The 27,600-nt window shown below is 38.6% G+C and overlaps 1 protein-coding gene across 10 annotated transcripts in view; it reads left to right on the forward strand.

Moving 5' to 3' along the window:
- Positions 1–27,600, forward strand: part of SOX5 (SRY-box transcription factor 5) — a 341,339-nt gene that overhangs the window by 110,306 nt on the left and 203,433 nt on the right. For 9 of the 10 annotated variants that reach the window (XM_037389411.1, XM_037389407.1, XM_037389409.1 and 6 more), the window contains one exon: positions 5,525–5,735. In XM_037389411.1, the coding sequence (XP_037245308.1) occupies positions 5,525–5,735 (211 nt within the window). Of the gene's footprint in view, positions 1–1,379; positions 1,593–5,524; positions 5,736–27,600 lie in introns of those variants that run through there. The other variant, XM_037389417.1, reaches the window with a different exon arrangement.

Raw genomic sequence — 27,600 nt, forward strand, 5'->3', positions numbered from 1 at the left:
ACATAGAATGTAGAAGTAGAGGATTTTCCAAATCACTTAAGTGATTCGAAGATACGTTTCTAGTTGAAAGCTGTTGGCACTTTTGCTCCTGAAGTAAGTTAATGACATTAATTTAGGCAAAGATTGTAAATGGAAGGTTAAAGGGAAAAAAGAAAGATTATTCTTGCTTTGTGACTATTGTCTGTGTTTTGCTTCTTTTAAACCATAAAAAACATTGGAAATATCAGTTTAGTTTTTCTCTTAATTGGTGGTGGACCTCCTGTGGCTATTAGGAGTGTTTTTTATAGCTTTCAGATTTTCCCTTGAAGTAGCTATTCTGTTGAATCTTAAACACAGATATTCATTTCCTAAAAGTTTATTAGGCAAAATAAATAAAAATAAATAGCAAACAGTACTAAACTGCTTAAGAATTATTTGTCTTCGGAGGTGTGAAGTATTCTGTTTTCTGATTATCTCTTATGTCATGCTGTTACCAGCTTCCTGGTCACTATGGAGACTATAAAATAAATAGGACTGCATTTCTGCTGTAGAAAGCAGACAAAAAAATTGCTTTGGTGTCTTCTTTATGCATTCTAAAAGTACAAAGTGTGGGCAAAATTCCAGCTTTGAAAAAAGAACCTGTGAGGTTGCTTTTAGGATCACAGGCTTCTTAAAATCAGACAATATCAGTGCTTGTTTTAAAGACATGCTTATTTTATTCCAGGTGTTTTCAGCTGCAAAACCAGAAGCTTGATTCTCATCGTTGTGTTCTTTTGTTTGTTTGTTTTTTCTGCAGAGGCAGCCTGCTTGCATCCCATATAGTGGTAATTAACAGTTTCCGACTTAGTTCTGAGTTTTCTTCTGCTTTGATTATTGGTTGGTTGGAGACAAAAATTTGATTTCACAGAAACAGTTTTTTGTCTTAATTTTATTGCAGAATAAGAGTAATGTGCACCTCTAGGTGAGGAAGAAGGTGAGATCTATTTAGGGCACTGAGAGTTTTTTTGGAAATCTCACCAAGTGCAATCTGCTTCACTGTCCCCCTGTAGAACTGAAATAGGCCTCGGTCGGACCCTGGGAACAGAGAGAGACAATTTGAAAGATACAGTTGGAATGAATAGTTTCTTTTAACAGCAAAATGTTTGCACTTTTTATGAGAGCAAGGGTAACATTGTGTAATCTTTAAAAAAGATATTGCTCACTGAGGATAAGTCCATTGTCCAGTGACATGACTTTTCCTGTCAATCACAAAGGTGACAAGGGGGCTAGATTAAGTAAAGCTTGCCCAAGATTAACAAAGGAAGATTATTGACCTCATCCTGAAAGGGCAGAAGCCTGCTTTATCATTAAACCTTGGAAGAGGTATTTCCTCCATAGGTGGAAAGCTGTTTGGCAGTACAGAGGCAACTTTCTTGTACATGAGCAAGCCTTCCTGCGGCTCCTAGCGTGGAACAGAAGCAGAAGACACAAACTGTGGGCCAGTCCTTGTTTTTTTGTTGCTGTTGTTAGGGGGAGAAAGAAGGGCCCTGGGTGTTTGATTCAGCGGGATCTGTGTAGGTCCTTGTCTGCCTTTCCGAAGTGGGGAAAGCAAGAAGCAGCAGCATCAGGTGTTGGTGAGTACAATCCCAGCTCAGAGTTCGATGAAATGTTGTGCCAGCACACATTAGCAGAGCAATTCGCAATGCAAATGAACAATAGAGCCCCATCCATGAAGCAGCTGCTAACTGCATAAAACTGTTACCAGGATTAACAGTGCCAGAGGCTGGAATGTAATCAAACTTGAACAGGTGAAATGGTTACACAGCTGAGAGACGCTGTGCTCTGGTAAAAGAGTGTTTGTTTTTCCACTGTTTTGGTGACTGAGAGAGAGGTCTTATGTGTGGCTTGATGGACTTAATTTTAAAGTGTCAGTAGTAGATACTTCGGTTCTTTAATACCAGCCTCTACCGTGTCTTCGCTTTTCTCTCAGTTAACGGAAAAAAGTCATGTGAATTTGTCCTTTCAAAAAAGGAACCTGCTAAATCTCACTTGTTGGGAGGGAACTTCCTTCTCAGGGGATTAATTTTAAACTGTTGCTGACATACCTTTCTTACCATGAAGGATTTCTCCGAGTGTTTTCAGGGCAATGGTTAAACCATCATATGTAATATCAGAGGATTTTCCTTGCTAGAAGTTTTGTGGCTTTGTATAGCCATTGACATGGGTAGGTTTTAAGTGGAAGTATCTTTTTTTTTAGATGGGAAAAGTAAAAATCCAAATTGTTGAAAGTTTTTTCACTTTCCCCAGTAATAGCATAAGAAAGAGCAAAATAAAAGAGGCGTGTGAAATGAAAGCCAAGGTAACAGTTGAGCATTTCAGGTTGCTGTTCTGCGTGACAGAATAAAAGGATCGTGGACAAGTGGGGAAGACAGGTTCTTGAGCTGGTGTGCTGGAGGATGCGTGTTGAACTCTCACCAACATCAGTAGCTGATGTGTGCGCACATCGGCTGGTATGGCAAGGAGAGGATTCCTCTTAGATTGCAAATCACGCAATGAATGTGTGATTGCTACAGATCTTTTTGAATGAATAATTCACTGGTGTACTGTAATTTAGCCCACTGAGATGTGATTGCAGCTGTTCCCCTACTGTATATGTGTTTTGATTAAGTGGAGTGTATCTTAAACCCCACAAGTGTATAAATAGCCTGTGTACGTGATATGCAAACAGTGCATACATGCACACCTAACAAGAGCAGTCTGAGGAAACATTTTGTTTTGGAGATCATTACTTAGATGCATATTTCAATATATAATTTATTTTTTAAAAAAAACAACTGTGTAGACACAGTGTAGAACACTTCCTTTTCTTTTTTTGTCCAGCTAAGGAGTCATCTTAACTGTGGTACTATACAAATGCTTTTAGCCAACATTGTCGTAGCAGGACTTTCCTGTGTTATTAATGAGTTTATCATTCCAAGACCTTTACGGTGTAAGAAATTACTTCTTTTGTGCCTGTTTTACAGGTGGGAAACTGAAATACAAAAACAAAAGTGACTTACTCCATGGTTACACAGAACATTTGATAGAATAGGAGCTGAGTATCCAGAGTCCTTTCATGATGCTTTACCCACAAACTACTGTCTTGTCCTCTCCCCCTCACAATTCCTTTTCCCCAGGAAGAGAGGGAGGGAAATTTTAGTAGTTTTGAAAATACTTGTGGATTCCATTTGAATGCCAAGCAATTTGTGATTTTGAAAATCTCCTTCTATTACTTTACATATCATTCAATCCTTGTGTTCCTATGCCTTTTCTGACAAATTTGCTTTATAGTCATAATATGTTTGTACATATAAAAACATTTGCATGTACCCAAAATGTACATGGAGACAGCAGTTGTGATTCCTGAGGTTTAGGCAGCTGTTGCAAGTTATTTTGTGTCTGTGACCAATGTGTGACATACACAGAAACATGAGTGTCTTTGGGGCCCACTTTGGAATAAACCCAAGAAACTAGTTCCTGGTAAAATTAGGAACAATAATGTTCCTATACATAATTGATAGTATAGTATAGATGAATTTAAGAACTGTAATTAAGGATGGTATTTTGCTTATCCGTCTTCAAAGTGTGAATAAGCAGCTTTCAACTCATTTCCTGTTCTGGCCTTTTCTGTAGGAAAAAAATTGCCACTTGGTGATAATGTGTTTGAATGTTAGATAAATCTGAACCGATACTGAAGTTAAAATACTTTGCTTGTCTGTATCTGTGTTAAAAAACAGTTTATTCAGGTCTATATATGTGAAAAAAATTGTGTTTGGCTCCAACTAATTTTTTAAGTCTGGTGTTAGCAACTAGTAATTTTCCAAGTGCAGAACAAAAATTGAGGGAGTTGCAAGAAATAAAAAAGAGCATGTCTGTTGACTAAAGTTGGAAAATTTTTTAGGGCTTGGTCAAAAGCTCATTGACGTCAGTAGAAAGTCTGTCATTAACATCACTGGGTTTGGCTTTTGGGGCATATGATGGCCCAGATTGTAATCTCAGTTAAATCCGATTCTGTTAGGGAATTTATTCACTAGTATAACACATTCAAGCAGCTCAAAACTGTTTGCACTAAAAGTTTTCTCAACCAAAGGTAATCTTTTTGCCGAAACAAAGTAGTCTGTGAAAACAAACACATTCTTTACTGCATATCTTTCATGTTGCTTTATCCAAATTTTATTGAGATAACTTTTAGCAATTTATGTTCTATTTATGAAAAGACAATTTTTTTTCTGAAATATTGGGGTTTATTAAACAAGATAAACCAAAAATTACTTAGGAATAAAATGCTAGAAATACAACACAAACCACTAAAAAGAGTATATGTGTCACTTTCATACCTTATACAATGAAAACAATTTAAAAATTAAGATTTTTTCAGCCAAGTCTGTAACTTGGATCACAAGATGATCCAGTGACTTTTTTAGAAATAATATTCATTAAACATATAGAGTGCAAAAATGTAAGGGAATAGGATAATGAAAAAGAAAAAACCCACAAAACTTCTGGAGAATCTGATCAAAATAAAAACTGTTCATGTTTGCAGCATTGTGTTATGCATTGTATGTACCCTGCAGCAAGCTTTGTTCAGAGACAGTGACCTAAGTTTTGCCAAGTATAGATGGCATATGTTAGCAAAGGGAAAAAAGGTTTCAGAGATGTGTACAGAAAGGTAGGATACAAAAGAGACATGAAAGGGGAAAGGAACATACGCAGAGAACATTGCTTTATGCTGAAGGAGGCGTGGAGTAGAAGGCTCTCATGTTAATGAAGGCAAGTTTGAAGATGCTGGAACCAGTTTTGGTTTCCATTAAAATTAATGAGTAGACCTCTGTGGACTCTCACATGAGGAGGATTGTGTGTACGTTCTAGGAAGTCACAGAGTTTTGCCATTGTGCTGCCAGTGAAAGTCATTAGGACCACCTTTGTGAAAAATAATGTCTCTGCAAGAACTGGAGGTATGAGATGGAAGAGGAGAATAGAAAGGTAATTAGAAAACAGAAAACAATTGTTTCATCCTTTATAGATGGGAGAACTGCTTGAACTGTGAGTTAAAGTCAGTCATATGGCAAAGGGCATTTAATACTTAGTTACTATTTCATTTCTTACAACAACTAGCCATCAAGGCATTAAGTACCTTCTAAAGTCAGGAAATTAATGGTCCTTGTAAAAATTGAAGATTTTTTCGAAAGAAAGCTGTAAAAGAGCAAACAATTAAAGGTAATCAATACCATTGTTATTAGGAAACCTACGAGTACACCACTTCTTCTCAATTAAGGAAAAACTGTATTTTATGTTTCTCTTGCAAGCTAATCTTTGTTCACTTCAGGCTGTAATCTTGGTTTATGCTTTATGGATGGGCTTTGTTCTGGGTGTTTTTGAAGCATTGCATGCCTTTTTAAAGGTTTCAACAGAGGAACAAACAGCAATGAAGTCAAAGAACAAAGGATTGTTTTTTCTTTCCAATCTTTATTTTTTTCTTCTTTAAGAAAAGAAAGAAATATTTCATCTTGGTTTTCTCCCCTTTCAGGAAGTTGATGGCAATAAAGTGATGTCTTCATTTGCCCCGCACAACTCATCTACCTCACCCTTGAAGGCAGAAGAAGGTGGGCGTCAGAGTGGAGAATCATTGTCCAGCACGGCCCTGGGAACCCCTGAAAGGCGCAAAGGGAGCCTAGCGGATGTTGTAGACACCCTTAAGCAAAGAAAAATGGAAGAGCTCATAAAAAATGAGCCAGAAGGTAAGGCCTGGGAAACTGGCGAAAATTTTCTGTTTTGTTTTCTTTTCTGCAGATTCTTTGGATGCATGTACTTTTTAATCTTCCCATTTTCTGCTCCACGTGCTTTTTCTTGCTAGCAAAATTGAAGTAAAGAACTAATAGTTCTTGTCTACATTTGAGATAAATATCAGCAATATCCCATCATAGCTAACATTTTTAGCTTCTCCCAAATGAGAGCCTTTGTCTGACATAACAGTCTTTTTGTCACGGTTGTAGTAGACACAGCAGCCTCCTCAACATGGGTACAATGAACGCTGTAACTCTGACAGCCTGGGGGTCATCTACACCACTACTCCTTCCTCCCCCATTTCTAGAGCAAAAAGCAACATTATCATTAATATCAATGTTTTTGTGAAGTTATCTAGTAGACATGTCATTATTTCAAAGGTAAGAAGTTAAATCTGGAATTCATTAAAGCTTTTGTGTGGAACACGTCCTGTCATGTCATGTAGTGCAGGTCCTATACAAACAGAAACACTATGGGCTTTCTCTACATTATACCTGGTCAGCAAGTTTCAACCATGGCATATAGGCATCATCTCTGGAGAATCAGTTTGGTTTTGAGACTGTATGTCCAGTTGGTGGCAATGCCACTTGTGCTCTGTGGGCAGAGACTAAAACCAAACATGTCGCTTCTGAGAAGCCACAGAACAGCTTGCTTTTAAGTAAGATTTTCAGTTCCTACCTATTTGGGACAGATTCAACCCCCTGACTGGAAGGTGAAGTTCTAACTGTATTCTCAATAGGTATCCAGCATGCATATCTACAGCTAAATTTTCAGGGGACTGTGAGCCAGTTGGTGTTGTGTGAACATGCTGAACCTTGTTCCCTAATGCTCAGTACTAAGGCTTTATTTTCATTTACACTCACCTATCCTGTTGTAGAAATCTATTTCAAATTTTTAAAAGCATGGCCCTCAGAGCCCACCTCAGTGTTGAAGCATGAACTGACAGCACCTACAAGAAAATTTTAGGACAACCTGCATACTGGAATGAAAGTACAGGTGCAAACACAGCCACACCATCACATACGTGAGCATAACAGGATGGTAAATTAGTTTTCTCTTCTTGACTGGAGTGTGCAGTATGGGGCTGCTGGGAAACAAATTCTTTCTCTAAGCATTTTTTGGAATATTACATATAATCATAGCATTTTACTTTGCATTTACGTTGACTTAACGGTCAGTGCCATGACCTACCTTGTACTTTTGAATGGAAAAGATCTTTCCTGTATATGGTATGGAGTGGGAGGGAAGGACACCAGACTTTTCATATACAAGAGAGGAAAGAGCAGGGGGTTCTGGGTGATGTATAAATACTCTGTTGAGTATGAGGTTGTACAAGCTGCACAGACTCCATTAAGAAAAGGACACAGATAGACATGAGTGGTTACAGAGCCTGTCCATTATCTCAGCTCTACTAAAATGAAAATATACAGTACAAACAAAAGATCTACAGCTTTGTGAAGAGATTGGGAGAGAGAGGAGGGGGAGCAACTGAATGTTGGGCTTTGCAAATGCATGCAACAGAAAATCTTTTCTTCCCTCTAGCCATTGTTCTATTGTCTTTCAAAGGCCATTAAAATGAACAGCAGGTTGTGATGAAAATTTCATTAAGCCCTAGTTAAATCATTATGAGGGTGCCATATTCATGTCTCTGCTTACTCCCCGTCCAGGAAAAAATGAATAGGAAAGGGTTAGGGTTTTTTTTTTTTTCCCTTTCTCCTTAAAAGCGAACTAACAAAAGTTCAGAAGTTAGAAGAGAATGGGAAATGGGACATGAAACAAAGGAGGCCAGAGAGGTGAGCTGGCTAGGAAGAAAATTAGACTTGCATAAGAGCATTGAAAGGTGGTGAGGGACAAATACATCATTTTGACAAGTCTCCCTCCCCCTTCAGCCAACATGATTGTTTTTAGAGTGGCTAATTAAAAAAAATATATATTTCTGCGTGCAGATGGCAAGACTGTTCTTAGAGATCCTCCACAAATACGAGGTGGGTTTTTTTTTTGCCTAAAAGAAGCATGTACTACTGTAAGCAGTGTCTTCTCTGTTTGAACTCCAGCAGAAAATCTACTTACTGTCATGTCTTCTTCACATAGTGCTGAAGTAAAGTTGTCAGTCATGACTGGTTGCTAGTCAGGTCATATTAATGAGTTTCCCTGTGAATAAGATAAGTGATAAGTTGGAATGCTTTGGTAGTACATGTAGGTAACAATTCAACAATGTATTTTCACTGTGTATTTCAGTGATAATTTTTAGTCTTGCTAGTTTGTACAGCTTTGTAGGAGAAGACCAGGAATCTTGGTTAGGCTTTGCTGCATTATGTCAACAACAATAATATAATACTTTATTTCCCTTTGGGAAGAAAGGGAAACATTTGCACCAGTAGCTGAGGTTTAATTAAATCAATTTCCTGCGAATCTTTCAAAGACCAGATATGAGCCAGATTTCCATTTCGCTGTGTACTCAAAAGTTTATATATTATTTAACTTGTACAATGGGCTGTGTTTGCTCTGTTTTTATTGTTTGAAATTATCTTCTGAATTACTGTGGGAAATTGGCTTTTGAAGCATTCTTTCAAATGGCCTGTTTCTTCAAAACCAGAAGCAAGAGAAAGGCTAGTAGACAACTTCAGGTCTTGATCCAAACCTCGTATCAGTCAGGGAGAAGACTTCTCTTCTCTGGAACGAGTTTTGAGGACAAGTGAGATATTCCAAAATATTGATAACAGGTCTGACTGTTTTTAAGAAAATGTATTGATACAAGGTAAATGGTTTTCTTAAATCATGTTTGTTGGAAAGTAAGAGTTAACACTTAGTAAAGTTGTCAGTAAAAGACAAGTATTTTTAGAGTGTTATGAAACATACTGCTCAGAGTGCACAAATGGACACATGTATGTGTTCATATGTGTAAGCACATACATGTACACACACATGAGCTGACAAGGGAAGCATCACTGTTCATATAAATGGTTTCCATGTTGATTTGTTGTATATATGCCCTTGGTCAATGTCCCCTGTAGGAAGTGATGCTATCTGTTTATTCCTAAGAACTTTTGAAAAGCTTGTTACTTTCTCCTCTTTGCCTATGCATATGGTTTTTGTTTTCATTTGCTCTAAAGCTCCGTGCTCTCCCCACCGCCCCCAAACTTGCCATTTTACTCCTGCTGTATGGAAGTATGCAAATGACAATGAGTCACACTGACACAGAGACATAGAGCGTTTTGGTGAATCTAAAGCTTGTGGAATTTTACTCATTGTAAATACAGTGGTCATTTTTTCTTTTCTCAAATTCTGCGGAAAATCCTTATATGCAGCTTTAGTATTAGGCCCCCAGAGGCATAAACCTATTACTGAAGTCACACAATGTTATTTTACATGAAACATTCTGTCCTCTCTAACTTGAACTTCAGAAGGGGAGTCAGTCCCCTTTTATTCCTGGTATACAATAATGAAGATAATGGAGTGGGTCTGGAGAATCCTTATATACTGTGACAGACCTCCAGCCCTTGCCCTGAGGGTTGTCTGCCGACCATGGGATTCCTTTTGCAGCTAAAATCATTAGGCGAATGAGATACAGGCATGTTTTTCTTCTGTTTTCTTAAGGCATCAGAGGATGGCAGGGACTCTCTGTCTGTCTGTTCTCCTCATTTGTAGAAATGAAATGGAAATCTCTTTGAAGTCACTGAGCTTGACACAAGTTCATGAAAGCAAAGACCAAAGCAGCCACTTAGCTTTTTCTTGCACTATTAATGGGATTGGATTGCTATATTTTAATTTGTGGCCTGGGCTTGTGGAAAATTAAATCTCTGAAATCTGTTTAGCCCTTCCTCTAAATGTATGGCTTGGCTTCTGGAAAAGAAATAGGCAAACAAGTAAATTCTCTCTTATTTTTAGAATAAGCCTGAGTACGCACCGGCTCTTTGCATGTCCTAACTTTTAATTAAGAATCAATCTCCTTTTTCCATTTTGGCAGTATATGTTTGTAACAGGTTATGTATCTGTTTATCTTTCAAGTTTCTATGCTGTATCTTCTGAGTCCAGATCTATGTTATTGTACAGAATTTGTAGGAATTCTCAATAAAGGGATTCATATGGGCATCTATCTTACCACAGAGACTGTTCATATGAATGTGTGCGTGTGGGAGCACACTCATTCATCAGCGTGGCTCATTCTCTAAAATAACCTCTGAAACTCAATTTGGTTTGACCATTTAAATAAATACTTTGAATTTTATATAAATACATGTACACAGATGTACATAAAATGCATGTGTTATATATATTTAGATGTAAATATATATAAAAACACACACACACAAGAATTTGGTTGATGTAGTGTTTAATATTTTTCCTACTCTATAATTTCAGTGTGGTAGTCCTTAGGTCTTCTGAGCAGGAACAATTAACCTCAGGTGTTTAGTAAGCAGGTAATATGTATGTTTGCAGGCAATGTGAGTTTTAGCAAGCAATGGGAGTATGAGAGCCTTGTATTAGAATATGCTGCACTACTATAAGTAATTACTTTGTTGGAAAGAAAGGGATGAGAAAGGCCTCTTGGGCATGCTTTTTGTCTTCTGAACATCCCCCAAAGGCTATTTTTGTTTGATGTTTAAGTTTACGTTATAAATCACACCACCTGTCCATATGGTAATTTAAATGGCTGTTATTTAAGCAGTTCTGTAGTCTATAAATGTGAAACATTGTGAATTCAGGCTCTTTAGTTGAAATAAGATCCCAGAATATCTTCTACTATTATCAAACTTTTAATCAACATATCTTGTAAAGAAATAAAGAGGTCTCCCTCTTCTCAAGCCATAAATTCCAAAGCAGATCATTAATGGGCACAAGAAGGGGAGATCTTTGACATGCAGTCTCTAGTTTTTAAATCACATCTGATGAGACGGGAAGAAATAAAGTGAACAGATTCGGGAAGAGCCTAAGGATACTCTAATTGGTTGAGGTTTGAATTTCTTTTATTTGGTTCTTCACTGTCCCTTTGACAAAGTACATGTTGAAGAGGCTTTGTAATGCTGTTCTACTGAAGGACAAACAAGGATACTTTGCAGTTGAGTACTTTTAAGTTTTGTTCATACACCACTGCTGCTGTGGAAGGATGCTCCGAGTGCGTCGTGGTTCCATGTTCATCTATGCAGTCTGTCCTCAGAAAGTGTGTCTTTTCTTATAGAGCAAACAGCATCAAACTTCCATGGACTTCTTTCAAAGACCCTGCCATATGGAAACGTGCATTCATGTACTGCTGATAAAAATAAAAAATAATCTAAAAGAATTTAAAAGATAAAATTTATGAAGTAGGCCTATATGAAGAAAAGCCACTGTTTAATGCTGTAGTAGCTTAAACCTTTATTAACAAGCGCTTTAACTCTAGAACAGAGGTAGCGTAGTTTGAAGCCCTGCCAGCTCTTACTTGCTCAAACTGAAGTTTATTCATTTGTCACCTTCAGTTTTAAAGTGTTTTCCTTCCTAATAGTTTAGCCTGATAGTCACAGTTTATTTCAATGCATGTTTTCAAAATTTGCTTAGATTCCCTTCCAAGTTTGTCTTGCTTACATCCTCAAAGGTTTGTAGCTTTTGGATTTTTCTTTTCTCTTTTGATAAAGGCACCTGAGGTGCTGATACAGCATCTTAAATATAGAAGAAAGCATTATGGTCAAGATTTAGGAAACTTGTGCTTTTGGAGAGAAGATGCAGCCGCTCTCCCCCTCCCTGTTTCAGAATGAAAGTCTTCTGTGACAGAACTCCATAATTAAAATTTCCTTCCAGGGTACCTTCACTCCATAATATTGGATGAGCAGCAGCTAAAGCAAAATGCTTGATCTCTCACTTCCCATCTTTTACAATGCAGCACGTAAGTGGCTCACCAAGACCAAAATAATCATTTGAGCTCCTGTCTGCCCCTAATTCCTTATGTAGCCAGACTGTTCAATAGCCATTATTCGTTTCAACAGGGGGTTTCAAAACTTGCTGCCACTCTTACCCCTACATAATTTTTATATGCCTGTTGCCCCTAGTGTATTCCAGCTAGATCAATTTGCAGTCTACCTTCATTATTTTTTTTTGTGTGCGCTCTCACTCTCTTTTCTTTTTTTTTAATACATTTCCCCCTCCCCCAGAAAAGCCATTAGCTTTCTGAGCCTCATTTCAGTCCTTGGATCACTGCTGGAGAAACCTCTGACCCAGACTGGTAATATACAAATATACATGAGGGATTGTGCCAGCTCTTTCTCTATGTTTATGTGGCACAGCTTTTGGGGATGTCATTTATTCAAGAGTGAAGAGCGAGCCACCTGTTTCTCAGGCCTCTTGTCCCTCATATTAAAGGTTCAAGCCCTTGCTGAATAGTAACATCTTAATCTGGGCAACATACACAACATTTAGCTGAAACCTATTTGTCAAGCTAGCAGGGTCTGTGGCATTTTTTCCCCCCTCTCTCTTACCCCCGAGGCGCTTGTCACGACCGTGCATATTAAAATTAATCAGACCTCCCAGGCTTGTGTGACTGTGTGGTTTAACATGAAGAAGTGGATATCAAGCATTTGCCCTAATTAAATAGGCCTGCTTGGTTTTGTTCTAGTGGATACTTGGTCTTTTTTTTAATAAGAGCTGCTTATGGAGGAGGCACGGCCAGCTCTAGAGTTAGTGGAGAGCTCACTTCAAAGTTTTCCCCACCACCTGCGCCCAGGATGCTGAGACCTGAAGGGCTCCCCATGTTCTTTCTTAACAGCACAATTTGTGGGAAGTAAGTGGAGGGGGATGGGGAAAATGCGGCCAAATGAGGGAGCGGGTGATCAGGGAAGGAGAGGCGAGGAGCTGGGATGAGCATGTGGATTGGCTTTTTGAAGTTGATTAAGATGACCTATCATCCTGTCTGATTAGCTTTAGATCTCAGTCTGTGCCATGAGCTATTCACAAGGCTGTCTTGTGTCTTCTGTTTACCAGAAGCAAGGGAAAGCCTCTAGTATGGCAGGGAGCGACATTTGCAGCAACTCCCACTTGCTTATTTAGCTAATGAAGTAGCCTTGTAAAAACACTCTGAAGTTTGAAGCTGTTGCTTACTTTTATTAGTTACTGTCTGTTTAACATCGATATTTTTAAGGTGGTTTGTACGTTGCCACTTTCACATAATTGTATACATCTCCTGCATTGTAAATTAAGCTGCACTGGCAGACTCCTTTCATCATATTTTCTTCTCATACAGTTTAATTGTATTGTGGTTTCCGTGTTGCCTCAGGAGAAAACATGCTATATGCGTGTGATTTCTATACTGTAATGTATAAATCCAAAATGCGCTCAAAACAGAGTAAGGGGCAGGGGGGTGACACACCACCCTAAAACCTGTTAAATAGTAATTAAGGCTTGATACCATTTAGCAATTCAACAAGTTAATTTTAGCCAAAAAGACTAGAAAATTTGGAACAGTCAACATTTTTAGACAAAATGTTCCATTGGAATTGATATTTTTTGTTTTTAGATGTTTAAGATGATTAATCTGAAAGAGAAGTGAAAACATTTAAATTAGGCTTAAATAAAACATTTTGGGTCAGGTGGAAACAGCTTTTCTCCTGACTTGGTTTGGCAGCTGAAATGAAAAAATTCAAACTAGTCAAATGAAAATGAGTTTCAAAACCTGGAAAGGTTTCAGGGGTGTTTTTGTATCTAATGACCTGAGAAGGACAAACGAGCAGTTGTTAAAAAGACACTTATATGCATCTGAATGTTATGCACTGTGGTTTTGAGGGTAAACTGTAATATTTTAGAAAAGTTTTCAAACTTGAAATCCTCCAAATGTGCAAACTTCTGTGTCTTCTGAAGCCTCAGTCAGAAAAGTTTTGCAGCACCTAGGGCATTTTATTTTGAAACAGATTTTGGAATTTTTACCGTACTTCATGTGTTAGACATACTTGGCATGTCTTTGCAACAGAAAGCTATGAGCCCATTCTAGAGGGCCTAGAAATTTGCAGTCATTAACACCCCCAGAATTTGATTTGGTTTCTGTTGTAATTCTTGCGATCCAGTACACAAGCAGAAAGCAAAGCTTTTTTTATCTGTTTCCATAACAGTTCAAATCACTGAAGTAAAACCCAGCAGGTAGGATGATACTCCATTGAATTAGAAATTTATTGCATGTCCATGCACTAACTTGTTGCCATCTTTCTTTCTTTCTCTCAGTATTATTATTCCTATTTTATTTTTCGTTTCAAACCTTAGCACAACCCAAATGTAAAGAACCATATTGACACTGCCAAGCATCTGTCTGGTGCTTGACAGCATCATAGAAACCCTTCCACTGTTTCATCTGGGTTGCTATTGGTTATTTAACAACACAATGCAAACGGTGCAGTGTGGGTGTATATGAAGTGGAAAGAAAGGTTGGGGGGTGGGGGGTGGGGTGGGGAAGGAGCCCTGTACAAGTAAATAGATCTTTCATCATATCTTTTGTTTGGTCTGTTTGCTGTGTGCTATTCAGTAGTCAATAGAAGTTGTTTGACGGTTGTGCAAAAGGGTAAGAAACCTTCTCTTAAACTTTTATTCTCCTGCATTTGTCTCAGTCCAGAAAGTTTTCTGCTTTTGTTTCTCTTGTCTCACTTTGTTGTCACCTGTCTGTTGAAGGGATTTTGTCATTGCTGTTTAGCTGATGTGACGTAAGCGGATACTTGCGAAACGCTCCCCATGGAGCAGTGATCTTGTACAGGTGAAGTGGACATTTAAAGAGCTTATGAAAGATTTACTGTGGTGGTCTTTGGGGCAATAGAGTTTTTTCAAGCTTGTGTTTTAATGTATTTATTTAGCCGGGGGATGAAAGTGAAAAGTGAACAAAAAGGAAAATCAGTCTGTGCTTTCTGCTGAAGAATGCCCTGTTAGCACTTGCGTGACTTGGTAAGGCTTTCTGAGATGTTTAGCCTTGATTTAATTCGTATTTAAGATCTCTCCTCCCAGCACATTAATATAATGTCAATGTAGAATGCATTGCATGGTGTAATTACTGAAGAGAGCAGTAGTTGGGAAAACAGACGGTAATTGAACACATGGCTGTTTATTACAACAGGACAGTGCTCCTACGCTGGTATTTAGGGCATTAATAGGGAAGAATTGATTTGTTGTTTTAAGATGAATTCAATCACTGTTGCTTAGGCCTTTGTTTGTTCAGGCCGACTTATGCTTTGTTTGTGTTATGTGCCCAAGAGGTTTACACACCACAGCGTGGCATTAGTCATGCAGAGGGCTTGGGAGCAGAGAGCCATTTAAATGAACAAAGGACATTTTTCTTTTTGGCTCTGTTTATCTTCCTCTCTAGTTTGTTACACTCTAATCTATCTCCATCTCGCTCTCCCTCTTTCTCCCCCACGCCTTTCCACCCCAAACATTTTTGGTCAATGCAGAGATCCTCCCACCTTCTTCCTTCCCCCTCCTCTTTGTTCACTCTCCTGAAGACAAATGGAGCTCTGATTGACAGGTGGCAATGCAGGGTTGTGGCAGGGTGTAAATAGGAGTGGTTGCTCCCAACTTTGTGCAAGGAAGAATTGGCATTGTGGGGGAGGAACGTTCCGACTTGGAGAAAGACCATTAATTTCAAAGCGAACAGAGGGGCAATGAGATGTGCCACTGCACTTCTCAACTCTGGTGTTTTTGAAAGAGGGAACATGCGCACCTTTTGTGGTTCCTGCTGGCTTCCACTCTGGTTGGACCCTGTGCTGGCCACATCCTGGGATTTCATGAGCCTTCTGCCCTCTTCTCCTTTTTACTGACGTGAGGCAGAGGAATGAAGAGAGAGCCATGTGACTGAAGTTGAATTCCTGGGCTACTCTTTGTGAGCAGTATGGTTTGTATTTTAGGCTCATTGTGCGTGAGATGAATCTTGTCTTGATTTATTTCTGAGTGTGGGAGAGTTAATAGACACTTCATAAGGCTGTGGGCCAAATTCTGCTCTCAGATGTAAGTTCACAACTCCCGCTGAGTATGCAAGAGCTTTAAGCAGGTAACGTTTGACCCTGTGCAGGATTTGTAAAGAACCCAAGATGGATTGGTTTTTTACCCCTATGCAGACAGGGATTAGGCCTTTTCCTAGAAAGAGCATTAAGAGAACTGAAAAGTAACAACAAAGTCTCTGCAGTCATAAATTGCTAGAAACGTGTATTTCCCAGATGGTGAGATGCTTGTATCAAAGAAATACAGCGGATGAAGAATTAGCACCCAGACTTGCCTTTTGGAGGTATAGAACGTACTAGCTTATACAGCACAAGGAAGGAGAGGCACAGGTGTGTGACATGGAGAGCCAGATTCTTCCTGTCAGGGAGAAATAGCAGTTTAGCACACATGATCATACACTGCAGCATGCAGGGAAGGATATGAAGCTCAGTTGTTCATCTGAGCCTTTTAACCGTAATTAATTCAATTATTAAATCTTGGAATAAATAGTAGAAGCACAGGAGATGACAGCTGGAAGAGAAACTGAAGTCCAGCAGTCTTTTTATACATGCCTGCAATCACAGACAATTTGTTGTATATGGGACATGCTACTTGGCCATTACTTAGAAATCTTTTCTGAAAATCTAGGAAGTGTAGTTGCAAAGGCCCAGCCCACATACCCAAGGGGAAATTTCCTTCCCACCATGAAAAAAACCCATACAGTTATTGTATCGCACTGCCGATAAGCAAGAATGGTCACAACTAAAGATTTATACAGCCCCAAAGTTACAACTGGTGTCCAAGTGCTTTATCAGAAAGGAAGGTGTCTCTCCCAACTTGGAAGCAGTTATCCAAGTGCCCTGTGTTTCCAGTACAGTTTGGAATGTTGCATTAGTTTTGTACTGTAGATTAGCCCACACAATCTCAAGTTAAATAGTCTAGAGACAAAGATCACATGGAAGAAGAAAGCCTTTCGGTTTTGTGTGCATCCTTGCTCCTTTTTGCTAAACTTTTTTTTTTTTCCTTTTCTGTTTTGCCCACAACACATATCCCGTTTCAGTAACTGAGCATCTTATCTCCTACAGAGTCAGGCACCAGCGGAAGAAAAAAAAAACCAGGCAGATAAGTCAACAACTAACCAGAGAAATGGTTTCAACTGTAGTCGTTACTGTGTATTCACTCAATCCTGTAAGATCACTGCCTTGTTGCAATGTATTTTTGTTGGGGATGTCTATATACTAGACTTAAATAAAGCAGTGTATTTCCAGATAGTTTCCTTTCCTTGTATGTGAAATTAATATATGAAAATGAGACTAGAGGACAGCAGGCTTTTGCTAATGATTTTCAGCTGCAACAATTCTGGATTCCACACTGAGCTTATGTACAGCCTTAATCAGCAATGCTGTTTAACTAAATATGGAGACATTTCACTGAAGATTATTTTATTTTAAGTCTTTTTTATGCATTTCCTCTTGCTGTGTCATCTAATTGATTCACAGCTCCTGTGAAGCTTGGGGGTATGGGACACATATCCAGGCAAAATGCATTCTTCCTTTACAAGTTTGGCCAAGTCAATCCTATCTGAGTTCAGAGGAGTTAAGAAGCTGTCATTGGGAATCATTCTGTAACTAACCATAAAATCATTAGATGAGTAATACACATGACGTAGGGGTTTAGGCTGTAACATGTTCTGTCTGTTGAAAAAAAAAATGCAGTCCTTTTGAGATGGTCGTGTTATTACATTACCATTTCTACCAGTATTTTATTGCTAGACAGGTTACTGGATGGGGGAGCACAGTACCCAGTGGATGTTATACAGTATTTTAAAGTAATGGGGCCCACAGAAGACAAAAAGGTGCTTTCTTACATTGTCAGACTGCAAAATTTTCCCAATTTTTCTAATGTAGACTCTGTTAGTTTTTGGTTTTGTGGTGGCTTTATGCCTTAAATATAGCACAGAGCAAACTGCCATTAAGGTGCTAGAGAGAGAGAGTTCAGCTGCCAGTTCCATTTCATCCTTGGTTTCTCAGATGTCGTTGCTAACAAATGATCTGCTTATATTGTACTTTATAAATGTTCATCAGAAATCAGACTAAATCTATCAACTGCAACACTCCTAAGCATTTTCAGGAGCAAACATGTATGGCCGTTTTTTAACTCCTCTGCTTCAGCCCTTTTAGTAGACAGGTCCCTTTAAGCATAAATAGAGGTGAAAAAGCATCAAAAGAAGAAGAATGAAGATACCTTCTGCATTTGCATAAACAGGGACCAGTGTGGGAAAATGAAACGGGGAGACAACTTTTATAAGCTTTTCTGCGTAACTCTTTAAGGGAGGTAAAAGATGTGCTGTAGCATTCTTCAGACTTTCTCTTCTTAGGATGCACCTTTGCAATCTCACTAATCTTGGGATAGTGGAAATGCTAGTGGGGATTTATTTGTTTGAGCAAATATTATTATTTTTTTCTCCAAATGTTGTTCCTACTGGAAGAGGGCATTGGGATTCTTTAGGCAATCCCAGGTAGCTTTCCTCCCAAGCTGAATGCATTCCATAAAGCTGTCAGTTCTTTAGCTTAATACTGGGTCTTAGTGTGTTAATTCAAGGCTTTCAGTGATCTAGGACACAACATGTGCCAGGAGTAGGAACTAAAATTAGAGGCAGACTTTTGGCTGTGAGAGCTGCTTGAGGCTACTTGGGGTGAAAGAGGAGGGAAGAGGCCTGACGTCAGTCACAGCCCAAAGACTGCAAGATGTCCAAAGCATCCCCTCAGATACAGGTTTTTCTGCCACACACACTGTAGTGAATGACCCTTCCTTTTTTGTCTCATCCCACACACTGATACAGCACTCTGGTTCGTTTCACACACCAACCCCTCGTCAAAAGCTCTCGTAGTTCACTTGTTACAGCAAAGTCCAGCTCTTGGTATACTGGGATTGTGACCTCTCCCCCCCCACACCTCCAGAAGAGGAATGAAAACTTAAATAGTAGCTAATCTTTTATAACATGTACATAAAAAAAGTGAAAATGTTGTGAAACAAGGTGAAATCCTTATGAAGGATTTTAAGTCTCCATTCATAGAGAACAGCTGTTGATGATGTAACCTAATGGTAAAAAAAAAAAAAAAAAAGATGGCGAAATAAGGCTGAGTGACAGGAAAATTGCTTCTTCCTCCTTCACTTCAGTGAATATATTTTATTATCTAAAATTTTATGCTCTTGGCTGTATGCAAGAATCTTTCCCTGAATTTTTATATATATATATATATATATATATATATATATATATTGTAATTCTGTTAAGGATTATGAATGAGGAATAATTAGGCATTATTGTTTGGTTATGTAGATTCTCTTGTGATCCCTTCTTGTTTACTTCATTTAAACTGTCAATACTGTTCTTGCCATATAGAAATAATGTCTGTGTTACTTCATGAATATGAGATTACAGGGACCTTGTTTTAAATTGCTGTAACACTTGTTCCTCCTCTGTGATCATTTCAGGCCATCTGAAACATACTCTTCTTTTGTGGGGAGATAAATACTCAGAAACACAAGTTCATAGACATTTAGTCTTTACTAAAAGATCTTCACTCTTTACCTTAGCCTGGCTCATCTCTTTCTGTTAAAGTCATAAGGCTGCATTTTGGAACTGGTGTGTGAGTCACACAAATGTAAGAGGGGGTCCTGGTCTAAATAAGATACTTAGTGGCCATTCCACAGTAAGAGAATTTTGCCTTATATTCAGACATAGAAAGATCTGTAAGTTTTTATTGCTAGGGAAAAAAACCTTCTCCTCTGAAATCTGTACTGTGAATCTAAACTCTGATATTTCACTCCTATTCATGTACAGCACTTTCTTTGATGACTGTTGGAGTTCTGATCTCACAGGGAGAGGAGAATATTGGAGTTGAGATTTCTTGAACAGAGCTTAGGGGATAATATTGTGTTTAGTTTGTTTCACTAGATGCAAGCTAATCAGAGAATAATTAACAGTCAAAATGCCAAGGTCCTTATTCATGTAAAGGATCTCGTATTGAAGTCCTCAATAAAGTAACACTCACATTGAATTCAATGAGACTTTAAACTGAACAAATGCTTCAGGATTTGTCCCCAGCTATTTTGTCTCTGTCAGTTTTTAATGAGCATCCTATAAAAGTGTTTAACAATTGTACTGACTTTGATTTTTCAAGGTTTTGGAGAAAATTGCTTTCTCAGGTTGTGGAAAAAATTGTTAAAAAAAAAAAACCAACCATTGTGATGTCTAACATACTGTAAGCAGATTCAAAGACTCTCTGACCTCATGCTTTCTGATAGGCAGTACGTTAAGGACATTATAGAGAGTACTGTATAGAAATTGCTGGGAGGAAGAATTACAGCTCATAGATGTAGGCATTTTAGACCTCATCTTAAGTTCTTGGGATTGAGATAAAATTTAGATAGAGTGGTAGTTATAGATGCCAGTATTTTGTTTGTTTGTTTTATAAATGAAAGGGAAAAAAATGCCACTGTTAAGATCACCATACAGATCCTGGTGTTTAAATGCCATGATTTTGTGTCAGAAGAAGCAGCTAGTGTATCTGGATTCATCCTTTGCCTTGCTTCCCTCGGTTGTCACTGAGAGCTCCCAGGCTGAGACAGATGGCTGCTGGTTTAGTTGTGTGCGTGGGAGACAGGAACTTCCACATGTGATTTTTTACCATTTGGTAGTAATTAGTTTGTTGTATAAATTAACATTAACTGAACCATTCTTCAGGCATTGTTTGTAATTATCTTCTTTGAGCCTCTGAGTTGTATAAAGAAAGAAAAAGTGGGAAAAAGCTGCTTATTTTGTACAGGGAAAGGACTCTATCATTACAGAGAACATAGCAGCAATTATCATTGTGTGCCCTGTAGACTGAAAACTTTGGATAAAAACCTTTAAATAAAGCAAGATATTTTTTTCTGTAAATATTAATGGAAATTAATGATTTAGAAGTTCAGATAGATTTTTTAAAATTTGTGAGAATGAAATATGAATGCAGCAACGGTGATCGTGGCCTTCTGACATCATCATCATCATCATTACTGCCACTACAACTACCACTGCTGCTAGTTTATTTGATGTGTGTTTATAAAGCGTAGAGGATTTCTTTTTTTTTTTTTTAAATATATGCTCTCTCAATTTTATTCCAACTTTTTTCCCCAATGTTGAAATATTTCCTGATTTTTTTTTTATTATTTTTTGATTATTTTTTTTTTTGTGGTAGGCAGTGTGCATCTTGTGTCTGTATATTGGGCAATGAACTATTGTTAGCACTGGTTTTCTCTAGGGATTTCTGTCACTTCCAGCAACCAGCCAAATTGGAATTGTCAGGAGAACAGCCTCTCACATGTTCCTTGGCACTTCTGTTTTCAGACTTGGCCAAAATCCAGACATGCAGAGGTTCGTGGACATGAAAAATAACAGGGAAAATGCCCTCTGGTATTAGCCCAATATTTTAGTAATGTATTGGGAATCTCTCAGTTCATTTGCTGGAAAAGTTCAATGCTTCAGCAAGTAAGAAAGTTTTATATTTCTTTAGACTGAAGTTCTGCCCTTTCCTACCCAGGAGTAGGTGAGAACCGGTGTCAGTGTCTGTCTTTTAGTATAGCTCTCCTGCTCTGGATACAAAGCTGGCAAGATGGGCAACATGGCACTGTGCAGTAAATCCTCTCGCGTATAGGCTAGGTTGCAGTAGTAAAACTCAGGTACAGTCCATCACAAGGTACTCCACAGCTTCATTAAAATTAATTTAGTATCTGAAGGGTACTCTCTAGAGAAAGGTTCGTGTGACTTAAAGTGTCTTGGCATTTTCTTGTGAAATAAAATGAAGACACTTTCAGACCCAGACTTGAACTTGTCCAAGTAAATCAGTGCTGATTGTGGTTTTACCTAAATTTGTTGCATATGGGGCCCTGAGAGGTGTGTTTGGGTCATCTGTCTCCTGTCAGAATTGCTGTTCATATTTACTTTGGTCCAGATAAACAGTTTTACCTGGACAATAAATGCTAAAAGAGGACTTGAAATTCTGAAATGAGTACGTATAGGTGCAGCTTAGTTAAGAATTGTTCTGGTTTTCGTGGCACAGTGAATTAGCCTATATGAAGCTCCGTGCTGTTTGGGAAGAGGAAGGTGGGATGGAGCATGTGGGAGCTTTAGTGGCTGGAAATGCAAAAGAAAACAAGCTAAGTATGCTGAAACCTGTGGCGAAGAGAAAGCTGCTATGGATGGTTTTCTTTCTCTTTTTCTTTCTGGCAAGGGTTAATGCCGTAACCAAGAGTGTCTGTGATTCCCTGGCTTTTGATATCAATGAATCAAACATTTTCTGAACCATTGTATTGAACACTTCCTTTCTTTTTTTCAACTATGAAAACTGAAGGTGCCAACCGTGCTTTGATATTGATGTGACAGCGCAGTGGATAGGCTTGCAGTTAGCTGAAGTGAGCATGTGAGCTTTTCAGTTCACCTTCATCCTGCTGAAGGGTTGTGGAACAAGAAGGAAGAGCTGAACACAGCCTTTTGTTGTATGAAGTATACAGCTGCAGCATCATTGTACCAACTGTAGGGCTATATTTTTCATCCCTGGAGGAATACAAGGAGGAAAGATTGGTCCTGTGGCTAAAAGCACAGAGCAGAATCAGAAAATATAATTTCTTCTGGTTTTTGCTTTGTGGGTTTTTTTCCCACACAATTGCCACATGAACTTCATTCTCTGTGTCCCAAGTTCTGTGTTTTTAAAGCATGGTTTGTAATAGTAACTGTGTACTTCTTCACAGGGGTGAAATCTGATTACTGCTTGGGAGATGCAATCTGACAGTGGTCCCACTTAGAAGAAAAAACTAGTCATAGGTCTGCGGAAACAAGGTGGCTGGAGATGTGTCTGTTAATACTCAGCCCCATTTGTCTGCTTAACCAGAAATGAGATTGCAGGTTGAGTTAGGAAGCCTTTGGCCTGAATTCAGTAGCTTCCTCACAGGCAGAGCTCACTTTTTGCCTCGATGGGATTTCTGCAAGCCGAGCAGCTGCAGAGTTGGGCCTGTAGGGCTGTTGTGCAATGTGAAGTTGGCACTGCAGCTTTGTGCAGTACATATATTACTAGGGAAAGATTTGGTTTCCATACCTCCTCCTAGATTCTGCTTTCATGGGCCAGACAGTTGTCCTTGTGAATCCCTTAGTGCCCTTACCTGGAGCAAGGGTTGCACTGGGACATCAAGCTGTGGTCCTCCGGGCTTGCAGTCCTTGTGGCACAGGACACCGCACACATGTGCCGGAATAGAGGATCATAAGCGTAGAGGCAACATAAAATCGTCCCCTCCTTGCCTGCCACATGAACGATTTCTTGCTGTTTCACATGCTTTTCTTCACACGCCTTGTAGAATTTATTTATTTCTTTTATGGACACGTGAGTTACAAGCTTTGGCATGGCAAGAAGGTAAGGAATTTTTTGTTTTGTTTTTAGTTTGGCAAAGAGGCGGGTGATAAGGAGCATGTGGGAGCTTTAGTGACTCGGAGCTCAGAGAGAATGCATTAATTAACCCAGGAGGATCACTGGGATGCAGGAGTGAGAAACTGCAGCTTTAAAATCCGGTGATCTTTATCCATTGTTGGGTTTGGGTCAAAGACCTTGGATAAGAGAAGGGGGAAGAAGGGTGAGCAGGAGGGTGGGCACAATGGGAACCAGATGTTTCAGGCTGATGGGGGTTGGCCTCTCTTATTGCGTGACAAGCCACCGATCTCCCCCACATGCCCAGCCTTCAAAAGTATGTCATTCTTTCTGAAGTCCTTCTGTCCTCTGCAGAGGGAGGGGAGGCACAAGCGTGCATGCACATACGTACATGCATACATACATACATGCATGCACACGTGCTCACACAGGCAGCCCTGGCTCTGCTTTTTTCCGTTGGCCTACCTTGTAGAATGGCCCTGGAAGACTAAACAGGTGTTATCTACTTTTGATTTCAGTGCATTTAAATTAATCCTGTCAGCTCAGCTGTTAAAACAACTGTCATCTCCAGCTGTTAGTAATTTTCGACTGGGCACTTTTACAGGTTGCCAAGTTCTGAGCCTGCATTGTGAATCTCTCGCTCCCTTTCTCTCAAAGCGCTATAGTAACAATTTGTATTTTTTTTAAAGGGGACTTGCATTGCACTGTTTTTATATCAAACCCTGTTTATTATATATTGAAATAGTAATATCACAAAACCCAACGTGATCATGCCAGACTTCGGAATAAAGAGCTAAACCATGTGTGGAGTGCAGTGCATATCAATCTTCTGTGGGTTTGTTGCAGCCTCTCTGTGCATTTTAAATTTGAATGAGAGATGAATCAACCTGAGGGTTTGGGAGGGAGGAAGAGGGGGGGTCTAAATTTTTATTGCCAAAAATAATCCCTCCTTTTTAGAACTGGTCTCTTTTTTTCCCTTTTGCTTCTGTGTACATTTATTTTTCATAACTAATATTAACAGGAGGTACCTTGTAGTGAAAATATTCAAAATACCTTTCAGTTATTAGATTAATGACATACTCATGGTAGCCCTAAGAGTTGTAGGGAAAAGACATCCTGAATTGGATACATGTTATTGATTTCAGTAGACACTCTCTAATGTGACGTACTCCTATGTGGTCAGGATCTATAGTCCATTACCAGTGCTTCAGAGTCAGATAGCACTTGTGGATTACACAGATCTGAATCCTGACAAGGACGGCTTTCTGTGCCTTTAAGGTTTCCACTCATTGCAGTTGTCGAGCCAGATTTTCAACTGGTGTAGAACTGAAGCTGTTCCCTTGACTTATGTTGCAAGCCATCCTTAAAACATTAGAAAGTATTATTCAGGCATTCTTTTGCACGTTCCTGGGAAAAGGATATACTTAAAAAGTGGCTATAAGTAATTTTTTCTCAGCAGACCATGGGTGATTTCAAGAGTCAGGTAGCCAAATAAAAGGGATCCTTTAAAAAAATCATGCTTTGTATTGTCTGTCTCCTACATAAATAAGGGCACTGTTTTTATATCTTGTGGTAAAACAAAGACTTCAACTTTGAAACCTCATTTCTTAAGATTTTCATTATCTTTTAGTTTAAAATTTCTCCAAGAAAATTCTGTTAAAATAGGAAATACTCCCCATATAATATCAATCTAATTCTTTTCACTCTTCATTGTAATGCTTGGGTGAAGGATTCTATTCTTTAAGAAAGGAAAAAAAAAAGCCAAAAAAATTAGTGATTGTATGAAAGATGAAAAGGAAAAGTCAGATGCTGAATTCAGCAGGGTAGGTGCTGATCTCATTTCCACCTTTAAAATTTGTCTCTTCTTTTTGGCACATTCAGCCTGTAAAACAGCATTGCAGCTATTTGAGCAGCATCCTAAATTCCAGTACAGTTGTGGCTGGTTTTGAAGCCCCACCCCCCCACCCCCTCTTAATGTCTTCCTAGAGAAGTTTTGAATTCTTTGTAAAATAACTGTATTCATATGCATCAGTCTTTTTGAGTGACCCATCATTACTATCTTTCTTCTCAAATGGTGCTACATTTGAGTAGGAGATGAAACGACTTCCTCAGATTTCCCATCTCTTAGTAAACAACTGTAGTATTTTTCAGTTAAATGTGAAATGATTACTGAAGATCCCATTTAGTATTAAAATCTGGAATACTAGTTATGAAGTATGCATCTGTGCACAGGAACCTGCACCATATTACCAAATTACATATATGCTTACGTATACACACACACTACTAGTATTGCTACTAGCATTAGCAGAAGCTGTGGTTGCTTATCTTGAACTCTGCTGTATCTCTCATACTGCATGGATAAATACTGGAGCTACAGTGGTATACAAGACACATTTTAGTAGAGTTTTATATAATTTTCTTAATGTAATAATTTAATCAATAATATAGAATCTAAAATTCTGATTTCACAGAGCTGCTACTGGACAGGAATGTCATTAGATCAAAGCAAGTACTTCCTATAAAATGCTGCTTTTTTGAAAACAAACTGAAGTGATTGAAAATTCAAATGAATAAAAGATACATTATGATGGAAACCTTTTTCTACCCAAAATCCAAGCATTTTGATTTAGGAAGATTAAAGATTTCAGACCCTGATACCAGTTTCATTCAGTCATTTATAGTGTATGTGATATTTCATTGTTTAAACCTGCATCAAGCCCTGCTGGAAGATGCATTGCCAAACGTTCTTGCTTACAGGGATTTCTCAATATAGGTTTAGTTTCTGCTTTGCAAGATGCCCCTAGTTGTTTGAAAAGCAAGTTAACTTTGAAGCTGGGCATGCTTACGGTTCCTGAGGTGGACTGCTGTTTCCTTACTCCTTCCATCTCCACATCTGGTCCCCGCCACCTTTTGCACCAGAACTGGTGTTTGACTCATGGCTTCTGCAACGAGCTGTCACCATCTCCTTGGTGCCAAATACTGCTAAAGGTACAGCATTTCTTAAAATTATGTGGTGGTTTATTTAATGCTGCAAAGACTAATTTATGCGTATTTTTCTCATCATCTTTTCTCTTTTGCAAGTTTTTTCCTTGCAGACACATAACTTGAATCTCCTTTGGCATGACACTGTTGTAAAAGGCAGGTAGTTCCAGTGGTATCAATGAGATTATCTATATGTAAAATGGAAGTAAGTGAGACTGAATCAGAGCCCAGTGTCTTCCACATACAAAACCTGTGTCTACTTTGCGTACTCAAATTAAAAGCTACTTCCAAGTCTTTGATGGTTTTGTGCAATTTGAACAGTTCCATTAATCTTATCTATATGTAGTAAAACCTTGTCAATTCACACTAATGACTCTGGGAGTTAACAGGTAAGCACATTTTTCAGCTGGCTTCCCCTTGGGTGAGGGGCTGAACCTAAACTCTTGACCCTACACATCTAAATTTAGGGGTATTCAAAATCTGAATTTTGCAACTCAAGTCAATATTTAAATTTCTTTGACTTTGCATTTAGTAGTTTTGGCCAACTGATTTATGTTTGACAATCCAAAGGTGTAAGAGATATGTACATATGCTATTATCTCTCAGAAGATAGACAGAGCACACATACGAGGGTGGGGGCTGTGGAATGCTCTAGCCTGGCTGAGGAAGAGACTGCAGGCACACAAATACTCATGCTGCTGAATTCCTAAAACCTGTCCCCATCCTCAGAAATCAAGGAGGCCCTTTAGTGGCCCAGAACTCAAGGAACCTGTGATACTTAAAAGAGCATTTGTCCATCCATTTGTTTCATTCTTATGTGAGTGGAGTACGCAGCGGAAGATTTACCTGAAGTCTTGTTCTTGAGAGGAGAGGAAAGATTGCTCCATCGCTTTTTTTCACCATTGACATAAAAAACTTGTAAAATGAGGAAAAACAGGCTCTGGTTATTTACTCCTCTTTTCTTTAGTTTTCATCTTTCAGTTCCATATCTTATTTTCCTTTTCTTCTTACCTTCTTTTTTGATCTTTCCACTTGTATTCTTGAAAGAGCTCATTAACATCCATTAACTAGATTTGATGAGCATGAACAAGCATCTCCAAGGCAAGCAAGAAAAGTGACAGTAAAAGCAAAAATAATAGTGAAAATTTGATATCAACAGGACATGACTATGTAAAGTGCACCACAGTGGTAATATAGTGTAGAATATTGCTAGGCTTTTAATTAAGCAGCGACTTCTGTTAGACGAGATTTAGATGCAGTTCGTGCCTGTCTTACCAATCTCTAACCCCAATATATTGTAAGCTATCCTTCTGAAGTTCCTAGATTCATAAAAACAAAAGTGCAAATTTAAAATTACCAGTTTTTTATTTTTTTCTTAAAATTACTGTGTGGTGGTTCTTATATTGATGGAAGAGGGACATTCTCTGTATAGTTTGTTGTATAGGAAGGACTTTAA

Source organism: Falco rusticolus, chromosome 5 (genome assembly GCF_015220075.1).
Source record: "Falco rusticolus isolate bFalRus1 chromosome 5, bFalRus1.pri, whole genome shotgun sequence".
Taxonomy (NCBI): domain Eukaryota; kingdom Metazoa; phylum Chordata; class Aves; order Falconiformes; family Falconidae; genus Falco; species Falco rusticolus.